General features: G+C 43.4%; 1 protein-coding gene across 1 annotated transcript in view; it reads right to left on the bottom strand.

The window, feature by feature from the left end:
- The window catches only part of LOC124798489 (cytochrome P450 6k1-like), a 116,705-nt gene that overhangs the window by 31,913 nt on the left and 66,787 nt on the right, over positions 1-18,005 (bottom strand). The window contains exon 5 of the mRNA XM_047261927.1: positions 6,624-6,823. Coding sequence (XP_047117883.1) covers positions 6,624-6,823 — 200 coding nt within the window. The remainder of the gene's footprint in view (positions 1-6,623; positions 6,824-18,005) is intronic.

The raw sequence follows: 18,005 nt of genomic DNA, 5'->3' as shown, positions 1-18,005 counted from the left end.
TGTAACCTTTGTCTGAAGTAAGGTTTGGGATTCTAATTTCTGTAACCTTAGTATGTTTCAGCCCAAAAATGAGCCCAGTTATACCAATTTTAATTACTTTTTACAGGATGCGTTTTGCGGGTTCACTGAAAAACTCATGCTTCTAAATTTCCGAATGCATTTTGGCAAACATGAATTTAGTTTTTCATTTTATGTTCGTCTAAAAACCACATATCTGAAAGAAGAAGCTCATTTTTCATACTAAGCTTTCTTTGCACTATGTTGCATACCACCAAAATGTGGTTTTTAATGTCCATAGAACCATCTTTTTTCCTATTGCAATCAGTGTTTGCCCTAAATTTAGAAAGCCAGTATACTGCTGAATGGCCTCAAGTCCTTAGGATGAATTCCAACAAACTAGTCAGCCATTAAGTCTTTGTCCTCTTTCAAAATATTTATTGAGTGAGGAGACTGCTGGTCAAATTTAAAACTATGTCTTGACACACTCGACGTTCTCGAATGAGTGTTCGGTAACTTCTTAAACAACTTGTTTCCCGAGACGTCTATCGATTTATTAGAAGTTGCGACATAAAAACAATAAAGCTTTTAAGAGCTCTGTTTCGTGATTGGTGTATATTCGTCTATTCTTAATTTCTCATGAGTCTTCTTGAAGTTAAGTTTGTTCAGTTTGTTGCTCCCACCGTTATGATAAAAAAGCTGCAGTGAAACTACCCACGGAAACATATACAGTAATGTTAATATTCGGATACTATGAGGTTTTTCCTCTATAAAATCATAACATTATGATAAACAAAATAAAAAAATAATAATCAAGTATTGTAGTAAGATCGATGTCCAGCACATAACAGTATGAACTTTTTATATAACTTTTAACAGTTGTTAAATAATACCGTTTAAATAAAACACTGTTCGATTTTCATGTTACTTTAATATTCGGACAGTTGAAAGTGTAGCACTTGTTTAGATCGTTCACGCCAAGTTATGGACTCTGGGTTAGAAGGTAGCGTTTGTTTATGAGCGCGGTCGACTGTGCAGATGGTACGGTGTCACGCAAAACTAATACCAGTTTTGATATGCAACTTGTGATTTTTCATAGCGCAAAAGGTAAATTATATAGACAAAGTTATGACATTCTCAGTATGCGTAAGAGCACTGTGACTTATGTCGTCAAACGATTAAAAAACGAGGACTGTATAATCTCTACACATCAGAAGTGCCAACCAGAGAAGTTGGATTCATGTGACAAGAGGAATCTAATACGCATAATAAAAAAGGATTCTACATTCAGTGCACCCAAATTAGCATGTCGGCCTCTGAACGAGACTGGAAAGAACGTATATCCACAAGCCATTCACAGACCATTGAAATGTAGTGGCTACAATGGAAGAGTGGTTAGGAAGAAGCATTATGTGAATGAACGTCGAAAGGAAATTTAGAATTTTTAGGTTGGAAAGACGAAGAATGGTGTGGCGGAAGAAGAATAAATTTTAAGCTGACTGTAATGCATGGAAATGACAGTGTTCTTGTATGAGGCTGTATATCCACATTTTGACCTGTCTAATTAGTGTTCGTCGACATTATTACGGACAAATATGTCTATCTGAAAATAATAAAAAACAGCATACGCGAAAGTGCTGAAAAAGTGGGAATATCAAACACGTCCAAGTTCTACTAAGACAATGACCAAAGCATAAGGCTCGCATTGTGCAGGAATATTTGGTGTACAGTTCCCCGAAAATCTTACAACCATCACCTCTATCACCAGACCTTAAACGTATAGAGAATGTTGAGGAGAACTAGAGCGACTTGTTAGAAAAAAAAAAACCAAAATCATCCAAAGAAACTTTGAACTGTCGATTAAAAGAAGAATGAGATGATCTATGTACTGACTAATTAAAAAAATCATTAGCAGTATATCACTGCTTTTGAAAGAAGTGATACAACAGTGTGACTACTCGACAGGATATTGAAACACATATTTTCAGAACAATTTGTCGTGAAGTAATTGGTTCTGAAAAGTGTCCGAATACTAAAGTTGGATTTTTAGTGCGACCTATTGTCAGATGCAGCAGACTGTAAGGGTCCCGCGAAGAACTGCTACAGTATACCACAGAAGCTAGCTGAAGGACATGCGCATTGAGACGAACAGAAATAACACGTTAGTTTACAGACAATAATTACGCGAATGTCACCACGATTTTTGATGGTCCTCTGGTTATTACAAAATGTGGGACATGGTCTTCAATATTGTCTGTGATCACCACGGACAGCAATGCATGCTATGCGACCCAAACGCAAAAGGACTCAGTTAACTCTATCAGACACTGAGGACATGCGTGTCGAAATCATTCCCGAACCCCAAAGCTCAGTACCCTCCTCTTCCTTTTTAACAAAAGCATATGCGACCCCAAATTCTTAAGCCGCAACATACTCCTCAGACACATTCAGAGATAAGTCTTTGGCAAAGTTATTCTTATTTCTAGCACTGATTCCGTTAACTGAGCAGTTGGTTTAAAAAGAAATATACGGGGTGTTTGTTTTAACTTGATAGAACTAAATATCTCAAAAACGACGCATCGTACGAAAATATGATGTAAGTGAAAAGTTAATATTATTAAAAGGGGCATCTGCCTGTGCTACAACTGGCCACCTCCTAACCACACCTCTACCAGGGTGGGGTCATTTTGTATTTTCAAGTAGGAGCCTCCCATTTGTATTGGCTATTCGGATTCTACACCAAAAAATACGTACTGTTTACTCAAACCATAATTTCCCATTCGTGGTAGACGGTGCTGTATCCGACAATTATCAGGTATACCTAGTTTTGCAACAAAGAACCAACGCATTTGATTGTACATTTCATTTACGATGCAAATATAAACATTTGTGTTCTAGCAGTTGATACTGATGTACAAACGTTACCTGAGTGTTGCAAATGTGACTGTACAGTACAAATAAAATGACTAGACATGCACGTTTCTGGCAAATAAGCTATTTGTATGGTAACGTCATTTTCTGTTCTCTGCGGCGTTGAATGTGGCGAGTCCCCAAACCATCGGAACGCTTGATTTCGGTGCCTATACTCGAACTCCGCATCAGCGTGACTGATTCCGTCCTGGCTACTACGTGGCTACCGGCGGAATACAAACGACAACCGTTGTAATATGGTAAAATGATCATGAAGTAATAGTGACAGGCGTACCTGCCATGGATGCGCACCGAAATGATGCACCCTAATGGTGAGAGGCAAGAGGACTTAGGAAAACAAGAATGAGGCTGACTCACCGATGTCTAGCATCCTGATGGAAGTGGAAGACTATTACACCGACGTCGTTGTTCCTGGATCACGTTACAGGTAGTTTTGAACGAGACATTGAACATCCGAATATATTGCAATTGTACAGTCAATTATGCGACACTGAAATAAATATCAGACATAAATATTAACCGTTAGAACACAAACGTTTACATTTACATCATAAATGGAATGTAGAATCAAACGCGTCGGCTCTTAATTGCAAAAACACGCGCACATAATATTTGTGGATTATGGCGCCATCTACGACAACGAAAGACAGCGGTTTGAGTAAACGCTACATATTTTTTGGCGTAGAATTCGAATGCGCAGAAAAAATTGAAGATTCCCATTTGAAAATACAAAGTTGGCTCCACCCACGCAGTGGTGTCGGAGGTGACCAGTTGCGGCAGAGACAGGTGTCCCTTTTTCTGATATTAACTTTTCACCTAGAATATTTTTTTTTCGTACGTTGCGTCGTTTCCAAATGATTCAAATGGCTTTGAGCACTATGGGACTTAATATCTGAAGTCATCAGTCCCCTAGAACTTAGAACTACTTAAACTTAACTAACCTAAGGACGTCACACACATCCATGCGCGAGGCAGGATTCGAACCTGCGACCGTAGCAGTCACGCGGTTCCAGGCTATAGCGCGTAGAACCGCTCGGCCACCACGGCCGGCCACGTCGTTTTCGATATATTTAGTTGTATAAAGTTAAAACAAACACCCTGCATGTTTAATCACACATTTCATTAAGAAATAAATGTTTTGGGAAGCAGTAGCTACCTCATTTCCTTAAACAGGCCTCTGCAGGACGCTCTTGAGTTCTCACTACTTGGGAAAACATTAGCCTGGCTTCATGAGTTACCCCAAAAATCCAGCTTGATATTATGGAATAAAAGCGGTCTTTTTTATTTTTGTATCACGTATTTCAGAGAACATCCGCACTACACACCCAGACCCGTTTAGGCACTCCAGCAGTACCGGGCATGCCCCTCATAGTCGAATCTGTCATCAAGCTGAAAAGTTCAGGAGACTATACTTGATTTACTATAACTGCAATGTTTTTATCACCTGCAAACAAAACGAAGTTGGCATCTGGGAATGTTACTGACGAAAAGTCATTGATGTACTCAAGAAACAGGAAGGGCACTAAGATCGAACCTTAGGGGACACCACATGTGTAGTTCCCAACTGAATGAAGCCTTGTACCTTAACAGACATTTCTTTCCTAATGGCCGGCCGGAGTGACCGAGTGGTTCTAGGCGCCTCAGTCTGGAGCCGCGCGACCGCTACGGTCACAGGTTCGAATCCTGCCTCGGGCATGGATGTGTGTGATGTCCTTAGGTTAGTTAGGTTTAAGTAGTTCTAAGTTCTAGGGGACAGGTGACCTCAGCTGTTAAGTCCCATAGTGCTCAGAGCCATTTGAACCATTTTTTTCCCTAATGACACCTTTTGTTTACTGTCAGAGACATACGATGTAATCCCTTTTGCTGCAGTTACTGTTACAACTTACTATTCTATTTTACTTAAGAGGATTCTGTAATGCCGGCCGCTGTGACCGAGCGGTTGTAGGCGCTACAGTCCGGAACCGCGCTGCTGTTACGGTCGCAGGTTCGAATCCTCCTTCGGGCATGGATGTGTGTGATGTCCTTGGGTTAGTTAAGTTTAAGTGGCTCTAAGTCTAGGGGACTGATGACTTTAGATGTTAAGTCCCATAATGTTTAGAGCCATTTGAACCATTTGATTATGCAATCTACACAGTCAAATAACTTCGACAGATCACAAAATATGCGAGTAACCTGTAAGTTGTCATCTATTAATTGAGTGCATTCTCGCTGTATGTGTAAATATCCTCCTCAATTGCGGAACCCTTTATAAATCCGAATAATGACTTCGACTTCGACAAGGGGCGGCCAACAAGTTCTTGTCTGAAGGCCGTACAGTCCAGAATCGGTATGCCAGTCAGGCAAAATCACCGCGATTATTGAGGAAATCATCCCAAGTTGTAGATATCTGTTTATTAAAACACCATGTCTTGCTGCGTTAAGAAGTCCGTAACTGCCTGCTGCACATTCTCGCCCGGCAGGAATTGTCGACCCTTCAAGCCCTTATTACTACCAAAGGTGGGAAAATTGCATGGGGAGAGATCAGGAATGTAGGGCGGTTGCTCGAGTATCTCCCACTTGAGTTGCCGTAACTTATGCTTTACGACATTTTCTAAATTGGGACGTGCATTATCACGAACTTGTCGCACCATCCCACAGCGATGGTTTTGGACAGACATGCTGCCCCATGAACATTCTTCATTTTCCATTGGATGTCTCTTACCGTTTATCTTCCGGGAATCGGGAAAAGAATGTCAACACGTTGGTCCAGTTGGGACACATTTGGTAATAACGTCGGGATAACTCATGTTTCCGCATTTACCCCACGCTATTCGGAAAGACGCCAATGTCACATTAGGCTCTTGCCCACATGCCGGTGTTTATATAGCGGGGTCGGATTCGAGCTACGTTGTCTATACGCTGCAGCTGCCACTCGTTATATAATTTCTTATCAGATGGCTAAGAAGCCCACTGTGTATTACCTTTTCTAAAAATTTTCGGGAATGCTGCCAAAAGCGAAACTGGACGGAAATTTGATGTTATTTCTTTATTTCCTTTCTTACCAAAGAAAGCACATTTCAGCCATCAGGAAATGTTCCACTGACAAATGACTGGCTATACTAATAACTTAATTTGTTACTAGACTCAGTACAACTCTCTTTAGTTAACTTCATCGATATTTTATCAGAACCTCTAGAACTTTTTGATTTTAAAGATATTGTGTTGGACATTACTTCTACTGATGTAGTTAGGTTCACATTCATATTACTGAAGTTATTTGTAACGACTGGTGTGAGATATTCCATGGTGGAATTTGATGAACCGGACAACTCCAGCCAGTAACTCTACGGTACTTCGCGTCTCATGAAATACACGTTCCTCAGAAAAGAATTCATACGATATGCAGATGTATCGCACAAGACAAATTACTTCATTTCCCTTCCGCAAGAGCTCGGCTGTAGCCAAGTTAGTTTGCACAGCTCCTTCTAGCAACGACTCTCGACGACTTGCACGCGGCAGTCGGAATACAGTTTTATGTCTTTGCTCGGAAATGTTGTTACCACACAAATTGCATTAATTCATAGACTAAAGACTATGCCAAATTCAGAAGACAGCACGTTTAGTTATAGAAAAATCATTGTAAATTAATGTACTTTTGTTCGTAAAATCAGCTGAGAATAATGTTTACAGAAAGTATTTTCTCAAAGCGTACTTACTTTTGGTATCGATGGCTTCATTTGTGTACCCGTTGTCCTGAGCCTCGCTCTTGTCTGGGTCAACAACTCCCTTGTTTTTGAGCTGTATAAGCAAGTCCATAAAATCTTTCCTCGTGATATTGTTCTTCTCCCTGTAGGCTACGGTGTCTGCAACCATGCGACGAAAGTATTCGCTGACCTCTGTAGCTCCGCCCTTTATCCTGTAAGGGAAATGTCCCATTTCTGAACTGGTAAGCGAAAGATGAGCAACGTTCTCATCAATTGCTTCAGAAAAAGGGGTCCTGAATGACCTGAATGCTTGCTGCAATCACAAGAATGAGTAGAGACGGGAAGGAATAAAACTACATGATAATAAACCTAAAATATAGAAATAGAAATACTCTGACGAAAATGTGAAGTACAGGGTGTGTCTGCGAAAGACGCTCGGGATGGGTCCGCGGGTCGCGCGGAACGGCTATTGGCCGCCGCCACCACATCCGCTAGCCGCCGCCTCGCCCGACTCTCGGACACTAATATGCCGGTACCCCGCCCGGTTGGCCGTGCGGTCTAACGCGCGGCTATTCGGGCGGGAAGGAGCGCCTGGTCGCCGGCACGAATCCGCCCAGCGAATTTGCGTCGAGGTCCGGTGAACCGGCCAGTCCGTTGATGGTTTTTAGGCGGTTTTCCATCTGCCTCGGCGAATGCGGGCTGGTTCCCCTTTTGATGGTTTTTAGGCGGTTTTCCATCTGCCTCGGCGAATGCGGGCTGGTTCCCCTTATTCCGCCTCAGTTACACTATGTCTGCGATTGCTGCGGAAACAAGTTCTCTACACGCACGCGTACACCATCATTACTTTACCACGCAAACATAGGGGTTTCACTCGTCTGGCCGCGCGGCATTAGCCGAGCGGTCTCAGGCGCTGCAGTCATGGACTGTGCTGATGATCCCGGCGGAGGTTCGAGTCCACCCTCGGGCATGGCTGTGTGTGTTCGTCCTTAGGATAATTTAGATTAAGTAGTGTGTAAGCTTATGGACTGATGACCTTAGCAGTTAAGTCCCATAAGATTTCACGCACATTTGAACATTTTTTACACTCGTCTGGTGTGAGACATTCCCTGGGAGGGTCCATCGGAGGCCGAACCGCACAACAACCCTGGGGTCGGTGTGTGGCGGCGGAGGGGTGAAGTGGACTGCGGTAGTCGTCGTGGGGTTGTGGACCACTGCGGCTGCGGCGGGGCCGGAGCTTCTCCGTCGTTTCTAGATACCCGGTTAACATACAATACAATACATACAATACAATCTGCCAGTAGTCGGCTGCGCGCGCGCCTCCCCTGAGTTAAGTTTAAACAATGTTGTCATCTGCTTAACTTAAGCTTACCTTTATTTACAGTAGCTGTTGAAAATTATATCCCTCTGTGGTAACAGCAGCCTGACACCTCCTGAACACATTAGCAAACACTCGACGAATTTCGGCTGCCGAAATCTGGGGAATGACCCTGTCTTCCAACACTTCGAGCCTGTGGGGACTGGTTGTATACATCTTGTCTTTTAACATTCCCCAAAGATAAAAATCACACGGATTTAGATCTGGAGAACGAGGAGGAGAGTCAACTATCCTACCATCAAAAACACTTCGTATTGCTGTCATACACCACTGGCCATTAAAATTGCTACACCAAGAAGAAATGCAGATGATAAACGGATATTCATAGGATAAATATATTATACTAGAACTGACATGCGATTACATTTTCACGCAGTTTGGGTGCATAGATCCTGAAAAATCAACCACCTCTGGCCGTAATAAGGGCCTTGATACGCCTGGGCGTTAAGTCAAACAGAGCTTGGATGGCGTGTACAGATACAGCTGCCCATGCAGCTTCAACACGATACGACAGTTCATCAAGAGTAGTGACTGGCGTATTGTGACGAGCCAGTTGCTCGGCTACCATTGACCAGACATTTTCAGTTGGTGAGAGCTCTGGAGAATGTGCTGGCCAGGGCAGCAGTTGAACATTTTCTCTATCCAGAAAGGCCCGCACAGGACCTGCAACATGCGGTCGTGAATTATCCTGCTGAAATGTAGGGTTTCGCAGTGTTTGCATGAAGGACAGAGCCACGGGTCGTAACACATCTGAAATGTAACGTCCACTGTTCAAAGTGCCGTCAATGCGAACAAGAGGTGACCGAGACGTGTAACCAGTGGCACCCCATACCATCACGCCGGGTGATACGCCAGTATGGCGAAGTCGAATACACGATTCCAATGTGCGTTCACCGCGATGTCGCCAGACACGGATGCGACCATCATGATGCTGTAAACAGAACCTGGATTCATCCGAAAAAATGATGTCTGCCATTCGTGCACCCAGGTTCGTCGTCGAGTACACCATCTCAGGCGCTCCTGTCTGTGATGCAGCGTCAAGGGTAACCGCAGCCATGGTCTCCGAGCTGATAGCCCATGCTGCTGCTAACGTCGTCGAACTGTTCGTGCAGATGGTTGTTGAATTGCAAACGTCCCCATATGTTGACTCAGGGATCGAGACGTGGCTGCACAATCTTTATCAGAGTCGGAAACGTGATGGTACACATTTCTCATCCTTACACGAGGCATCACAACAACGTTTCACCAGGCAATGCCGGTCAACTGCTGTTTGTGTATGAGAAATCTGTTGGAAACTTTCCTCATGTCAGCACGTTGTAGGTGTCGCCACCGGCGCCAATCTTGTGTGAATGCTCTGAAAAGCTATTCATTTGCATATCACAGCATCTTCTTCCTGTCGGTTAAATTTCTTGTCTGTAGCACGTCATCTTCGTGGTGTAGCAATTTTAATGGACAGTAGTGTAGTAACATTGGCGACGTGTGGAGTTGTTTTATTCTGTATGAAATAACATCTTTACGTTAGGTGTTAGTTAAAAAAAAAGTGTCCAGTATATTGTTCACACACCTGTTAGAACTTACTGTCTTATGGGGAATGATTAGTCCATTAATTCGTCTTACACCAGTTGCGCAGCACACTCCCTTTTTCGCATCATGCAGAGGTTGTCGATGTAACTCTTGAGGATTTTCGGAGCTCCAACGTCAATTGTTCTCATAATTTACGTACCATGACAAATGCAGCCACGCTTCATCAGAAAAAAAAGCATCTCAGGATCAACTTCCCCGTCGTGCGTGGACTGTAACAACCAACCGCAATAACGACGTCGAGCAAGAGTATCTGAGTTTCTCAGTTGATGATCTACCTTCATTTTGTAGGGTTTCAGTTTCAGTTTGTTCACAGCTCTGTGAGCAGATGCTCATCACGCACCAGTCTGAAGTGCTAAGCGGCGCAAAGATTTTCTCGAACTTCTTTCCAAGGCCTCCTCTATCTCGTCAAATTTATTTTCCATTAAAACAATAGGTTCTCTAGGCCTTCGTTTGTGTAACACAGATCCGTCTCATGAAATTTCTTCACTAATCTGCGTATCGTCGAATCATTGGGAACAAGCGCCGGCCAGAGTGGCCGAGCGGTTCTGGGCGCTACAGTCTGGAACCGAGCGACCGCTACGGTCGCAGGTTCGAATCCTGCCTCGGGCATGGATGTGTGTGATGTCCTTAGGTTAGTTAGGTTTAATTAGTTCTAAGTTCTAGGCGACTGATGACCTCAGAAGTTAAGTCGCATAGTGCTCAGAGCCATTTGAACCATTTTGGGAACAAGCACACCGGGAAATTTTAATATGAATTCAAGCCGACATTCCACATACGATTCTGTTTTTGCATAGTGCAACACAAGAAACACTTCATGTATACCATGCCGATTGGACACTCGACAGGAAACTCAAAATAAAACACCCGGACACTCAATCGCACATTATAGAAGACACTAGCACGGTGTTTCTGCCTGATGACAGGGCCGAGCGACTTACGGGCAGGGAAAGCCGCGGATAGGGCGCAGTTGCAATAATGACGTCTAGCAACAATATTTGAAGCAAATAAACATGAAAAAAATCAAAATAAGACACCATTACATTCAGTTGCGCAGTGTAGTTGGCACGCTCGAAGTATTGGTGTCCGAGATCTACGCATAGCGCCAACCGGCAGACGCAGTGGTAACAGCCGGAACCCCTCCAGGGCGTCTTTCGTGAGACACCCATTAGTACAGAAGGAACACTTGACGCAACGTCTCCAGACTGGTACTGCAGTTATTTCCGCACTCTGATTAATATTTCATTATTATATGAGGTTTTTTCAGTATTTTAGGTACAGTACAAAGCCATTCATATAGATGAAGAACTGTCTGAGGACATGATGGCTATTTGATGCGTCTAACGTTATTTGAACTTTTCAGGTGGGGATCGCAATGCAGTATGCCCAGGTTTCGTGGAAGTGGAGCGTATCGTCATCTTTCGGACTTTCAGAAAGGTAGAATCATTGGGATGAGGAGCATCAGAGCGACAGATTGCACGGACAGTGGCTGTAGAGCAAGGGCTGCGAACATGTGGTGATAAGATGGACTCAGGATAACAGTGAAAAGAAAAACAGGTACAGGTCCTTCCAGAAGGACTATGCAGCTTGAAGGTTGTAGGACTGTTGTACTGGCTGTGAGAGCAGCCTCAGTTATCTAGAGTTACTAAGCCTACTTCACCGCTGACGCAATAACAAGGTCAACATCCAGAATCAGATGGGGCATATTGTGGCATTCCGTAGCGTTTAACGATGAGTCACCCTTCTGCCCGTGGCGGTGAGGCATTTATAATATGGGCGCCCAGTAAGTCGCGCTACACATTTTTTTCTGAACGGAGGCTGGTTTTATTCAGGGTTCGAGTACACCATATTATTCCCCCACTCTTTTGGATAAAAAACCGTATTTTTCAATATAATCTCCGTTCGACGCGACGGCTTGCGCCACATCACAGGGAGAGCCTGTATGCTTGGTACCACTCTACTGTTCGACTGTGGGGCCAACGTGTTGCTGCATCGGTAACCTCCCCATCATCAGTTTACTGCTTTCCGTGGAGTGCATCCTAATGGGGCCAAACCGATGGAAGTTGGAAGGTGAGATAGCTGGACTGTGAGGTGGATAGGAAAGAATATTCCGATTAAGTTTTTTAACTCCTCTAGGGTGCGCAGACTTGCATGCATCCTTCCGTTCTCAAGGACAATGAGCAGTTCGTTTGCATTTTTGTCGCGACGAAAACGCTGTAACTTCAGTTTCCTGGTGGTGGCACAAAACACTTCAGAGTTGATCGTTGCAACATGAGGGAGAATATCAAATAGAATAACCCCTTCAGAGTCCCAAAAGATTGACGCCATGACTTTAGCAGCTGACGGTGTGGCTTTAAACTTTTTCTTCGGAGGAGAGGTTTCGTGGCGCCACTCCATGAACTGCCGGTTTTGTTTCCAGGATGAACCCATATGTCATCATCTGTGACACTTTATGCTCTCTTAAGAGGCAAGAAATCCAGCGCGCACATAACACTGACTACCGCAGCTGGTGGGCGAGTGTGTCAGCACTACCACAGAGATGTCCACTTGTGCAACTAAGTTTTTGACTCTGATCGGCCGATCACCTCGAATGAGACTGTCCGCACGTTCCAACACTGCAGGAGCCATTGCTGTGTGCGACCGGCCAGGCATGCAAGAGACAAGATAGGTTTGCGTGATCTTGTTGGGATGATTACGGATGCTTCGCTCAAAGGTTACCATACTTCTGTTCACTGCCATGTCTCCATAGACATTCTACAAGCTCCTATGATTGTCTGCGATGCTCTGGTTTTCCGCCGAAAGACACTCAATACCAACACCAACTCTCTTCTTGGAACGCACCTCCATTACAGGCGCTATTTTGAAAGCTACGTATAGCGCCGCCACGTATCGAAATTTCACGAAACTACATAGGTGATGGAACGGGAATGTTCAACGATGTTTCAACAAATCCAGGATTTTTTTTTCAACCAAAATTGGCCGAGAAAAATGTGCGTAGCATTACTTATCGAACAAACATCACCAGCCATTTGAGCCTTAATTATATACATAGTTGAGGTTCACCGGCCAATCGACCATCTTATTTTGTGTGGATGCACAAACAGTGCCCGAATACTTGCGGGAATCGGCAAAAAGCCGCGAGTAATGAGTATAATGGACAGGGGCATTATCAATATAGTGCGGAACAATAAGTTGAGAGCCGGCCGGGGTGGCCGAGCGGTTCTAGGCGCTACAGTCTGTAACCGCGCGACCGCTATGGTCGCAAGTTCGAATCCTGCCTCGGGCATGGATGTGTGTGATGTCCTTAGCTTAGTTAGGTTTAAGTAGTTTTTAGTTCTAGGGGACTGATGGCCTTAGAAGTTAAGTCCCATAGTGCTCAGAGCCATTTGAACCATTTGATTTGAATAAGTTGAGAATGTGGGTCTCACGGGAGGCGTGCCAGAGATAAGTCCCTGCCGTCGCACTATCCTCTGTGTATTCGGTGGCTCAGATGGAGCCGACATGGTAGCTCAGCGTGTTCGGTCAGAGAGCTGGTTCGCCACTGTAATAAAAAAAACTGAACACAACGATCAACAACGAACAAAATGAAAAAAAAAAGATGGATAGAACGTCTGCCGTGTACGCAGGATGTCCTGGGTTCGAGTCCCACTCGTGACACACATTTTGAGCTGACCCCGTTGACGTATATCAACTCCTGTATGCAGCTAGGGGTATTCATTTCACTGTAATTTCAAACTAATACCGGAACATATGCAAGGTCGCAAATACGATTGGTGAAACAGTTTTAACTAGAGATATTCATAGCAGTTGTATGATAATTTTTAGTATACATCGTCGAACAGCTGTAGAAGGTCATTACGTTCTCGCAGGAAATACGCCCGCGCAAAGAAACGCGCTAAATGCATCATAGAGCCAAAGGCAATAACTAGAGTAAGCAGAGAAATAATTCCCAATCACTAGCCAAAACGAAGGTTCAAAATAGCTACAGAAGAAAAGTATACATAGTTGTATACATCTGTTATAGTGAAATGATTGATTGGTGAATGCACACAAAGTCAAAAGTACACTTCATGTAGCAACTGTAACTAGGAATAGTTATGTTAATGTTTTAAAACTGGTACAATAGCCTGCCGGGATGGCCGAGCGGTTCTAGGCGCTACAGTCGAGAACCGCGCGACCGCTACGTTCGCAGGTTCGAATCCTGCCTCGGGTATGGATGTGTGTGATGTCCTTAGGTTAGTTAGGTTTAAGTAGTTCTAAGTTCTAGGGGACTGATGATCTTAGAAGTTAAGTCCCATAGTGCTCAGAGCCATTTGAACCAGAGCCTGAGATATCACAAACTGATTTAGGGGATCACATGATTGAAAATATAGTGAACCAAGGGGAATAATGAAATTAGTATTGCGTATTGCCTCCGTTGCTGGCTATACCAGTTGCTACACGCCTCGGCAACGCACAGTCTTCGGCTGTGTTGATGGGGTATTGCAGTCCATGCTGCTTCCACATAGTGCCAAAGTTGAATCCGGTTTAGCAGTGGGTGGTGTATCTCGGGACGCTTTCTGTAGGCGAACAGGGAGGCCATGGCAGCTATTGAACCCGAAGGGCGACGAAGAAATCTTGAACATTGCATGCCACGTGTGATAGGGCATTGCAATCTGGCCGTCGGCAAGCTCCGAAAGTATGGGAGGAGAACAGACTCGAACACTTCAGAGATGTAACGCTAGCTGTTTAGTGTACCAGCAATGGGTACAAGGGGTGTGCGGGAATGGAATCCAATACCATGCCAAACCCTAGTGCATGAATCAGGCAGGCAGCAGAGGGATTCGTCAGTAAAAACAATTCCGTTCCATTTGGTTGTTCATGTATATGGTTCATCGCACCACTGGGGGTGCAAGCGCCTGTGGTGTTGACTCAGTGGTAAACGCAGCAATCGACGTCTTGCGGATTGTTCAGTCTGCTGCAAACGACGTCGAATGGTACGCGCGGACACTCCTTTTTACGCAACAGACCGAATTTGTTGTGATATGGTCCGTAATGTGGCAAAGCGATCCATCAGTGCCATTTGCGCAATATTCCTGTTATCAAATGGAGTGGTGCACCGACGTAGGTGCAATTGGTCCCACCGGTCCGTCGTTACCTTCTGCATCCAGCGATTACAGAACCGCATCTTCGTTGCTGTTGGAACTGTCAGCTACTGTGAGGAGTGCTACTTGTTTATTGAACTATTGAAAAGATTTTATGTGAATATTTGTATAAACTGATTTTTTGTGTATTTACTGTTTACGAAATATTATGAGACTCTTACCTACACCTATTCGTCATTGCTGGTGCCATTGATTGAATGATACTTGCGTAAACTATAATGTAAAATCACATGTATGCAAGCATTTGTATTCCTTACTGTATTTTATATATTAGATTATTGAAGGGTCAGTGCAAAGCCAAAAAATTTATTTACTTATGTGATATTTACTTATTATTATTAAATGGCTCTGAGCACTATGGGACTTAACATCTATGGTCATCAGTCCCCTAGAACTTAGAACTACTTAAACCTAACTAACCTAAGGACATCACACAACACCCATATTATTATTATCTTTTATTTTTGTCTGTATTTTTTTCGACGAATTTGGTGGTATTATCACCACCAATGCTGGCAAAAATACCATCAAATTATAGTCCGTGGAGGAGGGGCATATGAAAGGTGGCTACACTGAGTCACAGCGCCAGAGATTGCGCCAAAGAGTATGATCCCGCCGCCTCCACTGGGGCAGTAGTAGTTCAGAGGTTGACGTGGGCAGTGCATGTTGAGATGATGTCGATAGCAGTACTAGTCGAGGGCATGTCGTGTGCAGTTGTTCTGTTGGGCGAGACAGCAGATGCTGTTCGATTGGGGATGTTGTAATGATCACAGTGTATTTTTCGTCGATATATACGAAGGTAACAAAAAAAATTATTTCAGATTTCCTAAATAACAATGCCTCTTGGTCACAGGTTCAGTCAACAAAGCATCTAGCTTGTGTTCGTGTATTAGACTGTAATTCTGGTTTCTATATTCAATTATAGTATTTCTGGTTTTTTTAATTACTTCACTGTAAATGTGTTATAACTTGTCGTATTGAGGAAGAACCGTGCCAGATGTGTACGTTGAATCACACTTCCACACACAGAACAGTTACACTTGTGCTTTGTTGTTTCGTAGCTTTTATAGTTGCTGGGGACTTAATTAATCAATTGTGTTAACGGAAATTTCCCTTCATTCTTTGTTGTTATTCTATGCAGTCAGATTGCGTACTAATACTACTCAGGGCCAACCGGTTACGAGACTTCGTAACCGGACATACATCTACGAAAAATTATTTGCATTTTATTTAATTAAGCCCCTGTGCAATGTGCGCTTGCGCTGAAATGCTAATTATGTGCATCTCTCGTGGCCGAAAACGATTGCTGCAAATTTCACCTGATCTGGTTACTTCCATCAGGATGTTGCATTTTGGGTGGCCAGTAGTGTAGATTGTCTGTAGATAACTGCTTATCTTTGGCCAACCAAATGAATCACCACCTAGATCTTATAGACGACAAAGTATCTGCACCAATAAATGGCTAAGTACCTGGTAGTCTAAATGACTAACCAAACATTACTCGAGGTATGCACAGGCCCTAGACCAGCTTGCTCTATAACCTGATCTATCACCCATGCATACAGAAATGTGTAGTATGTGATGGGAAGACGTATACTTTCGTACCAAAATGCAGCCTGCCATCTTCAAGAGCTCAGTCAGCATGTGTTTCAAGCGTTGTAAAAAATTCGTCAGAGTCGGAGATGTTTGCTTTCCTGCCACAACGAATACAAGTGTGTGTTCGTGCTGGTGTGGAACACACTTCATACTGATGTTGATACCGAGCGAGGTGACGCAATGGCTAGCAAACTGGACTCGCATTCGGGAAGAGGACGGTTCAAACCCGCGTCCGGCCATACTGATATAGGTTTTCCGTGATTTCTCTACACCGCTTCAGTCAAATGCCGAGATGGTTCCTTTGAAAGGGTACGGCCAATTTCCTTCCCTAACCCGATTTGACCAATGACCTCGCTTTTTGGCCCCAACTGACGTTGATCATCAATTCCAAATGGAATTAATGTTGAACCGTTTAATACTTGTTACGTGATGAACATCACAAAATTTGATAAATATCAGATGGTGCTTCATGGTGTAACACTTTCCATTTACGTAGTGTATAATAGGAGACAAGGATAGTTGTAGAACTCTCTGCCTCCCTCCTCAATAAAACATGCTACAAAAATATTAACCTTACTGCCTTCAGTACACAACAAGAACCAGATCAAATAAACTCGTGGCACAGGGAGAAACTGTGGTTACGAATCAACTGTGTTGTGTGTTCTTAGTTTGTCCCTACCACAAACAGTCTCTCGCTACTTACCTGTCAGCAACAAACAAACAGATTCATTCCTTTACTAGGAATGTGCGTATATCAGTGGGCGCATGATGTATACTGGGTTCACAATATCAGATTTATTTGGCGTCCCATCCTCTGCATGCCATGAAAAGTTCAGACCCTAGCGTCAACATTCCCTGTATAAAACATAACTATTCTAATCACAATAAATTTTAAAAATACATCAAAACCTGACACTTACCTGCTTCGCTTTGCTCGTTGCTTCACATATTCAGTTCGACTAAATTTGACCCGACACAGATATATTGACAAAATCACATCTCAGTAACGACTGCCTTGGCTTTGCCTATCCACAGACACTCTCTCCAAAATTCGAATAACATTTTGTACGCTTGAAAGCACAAAAAGTGGCCACGCAAAATCGCAGATGTAATCAAAGTCGGGTCAGCACTGTCACGAATGAAATACAACATGTCATTTTTCCGGATACTTTGAGGACCTGGGAATAAGAATTATACTCGAAACATTACGCAAAAATAGTTTTCCTCCATTAAGTTTCTGGCGTGCAGCCGCATAAATTCTACTTCTAATATTTGGGCCATGTACCGTTCGGCTGAAAAAGTCACTCTGAAGATGACAGAACGGTACGTGGCCGAAATATTACAAGAAGAAGTGGATTTTAATGCGGGTGCACACCCAAAGTTTAATGGAGAACTCATTGGCCCGAGAAAACATGAACATGCACAAGAATTGTATTTTTTGCTTGCTACACGGTGTTATTAAGCTATAGATATAGCTGATAGACCCTTTACAGGAACATGCATGTTGATCGTCACTATAGTTCAATGAACTGCTCGCTAGGCTTTTTAGGGAACGGGAGTAGAGGTTGGATTCAATTTAAAATTTCGACAGGGATGTAATAATAATAATAATAATAATAATAATAATAATAATACATTGGTGAATTAATTGGATCATAGTCTAGCAGAAGGGCGAAGATGATCGAAAGCTGATTACTG

The sequence above is a fragment of the Schistocerca piceifrons genome, chromosome 5, assembly GCF_021461385.2.
Source record: "Schistocerca piceifrons isolate TAMUIC-IGC-003096 chromosome 5, iqSchPice1.1, whole genome shotgun sequence".
Classification (NCBI taxonomy): domain Eukaryota; kingdom Metazoa; phylum Arthropoda; class Insecta; order Orthoptera; family Acrididae; genus Schistocerca; species Schistocerca piceifrons.
This window is presented reverse-complemented; position numbering and strand designations above follow the sequence as displayed.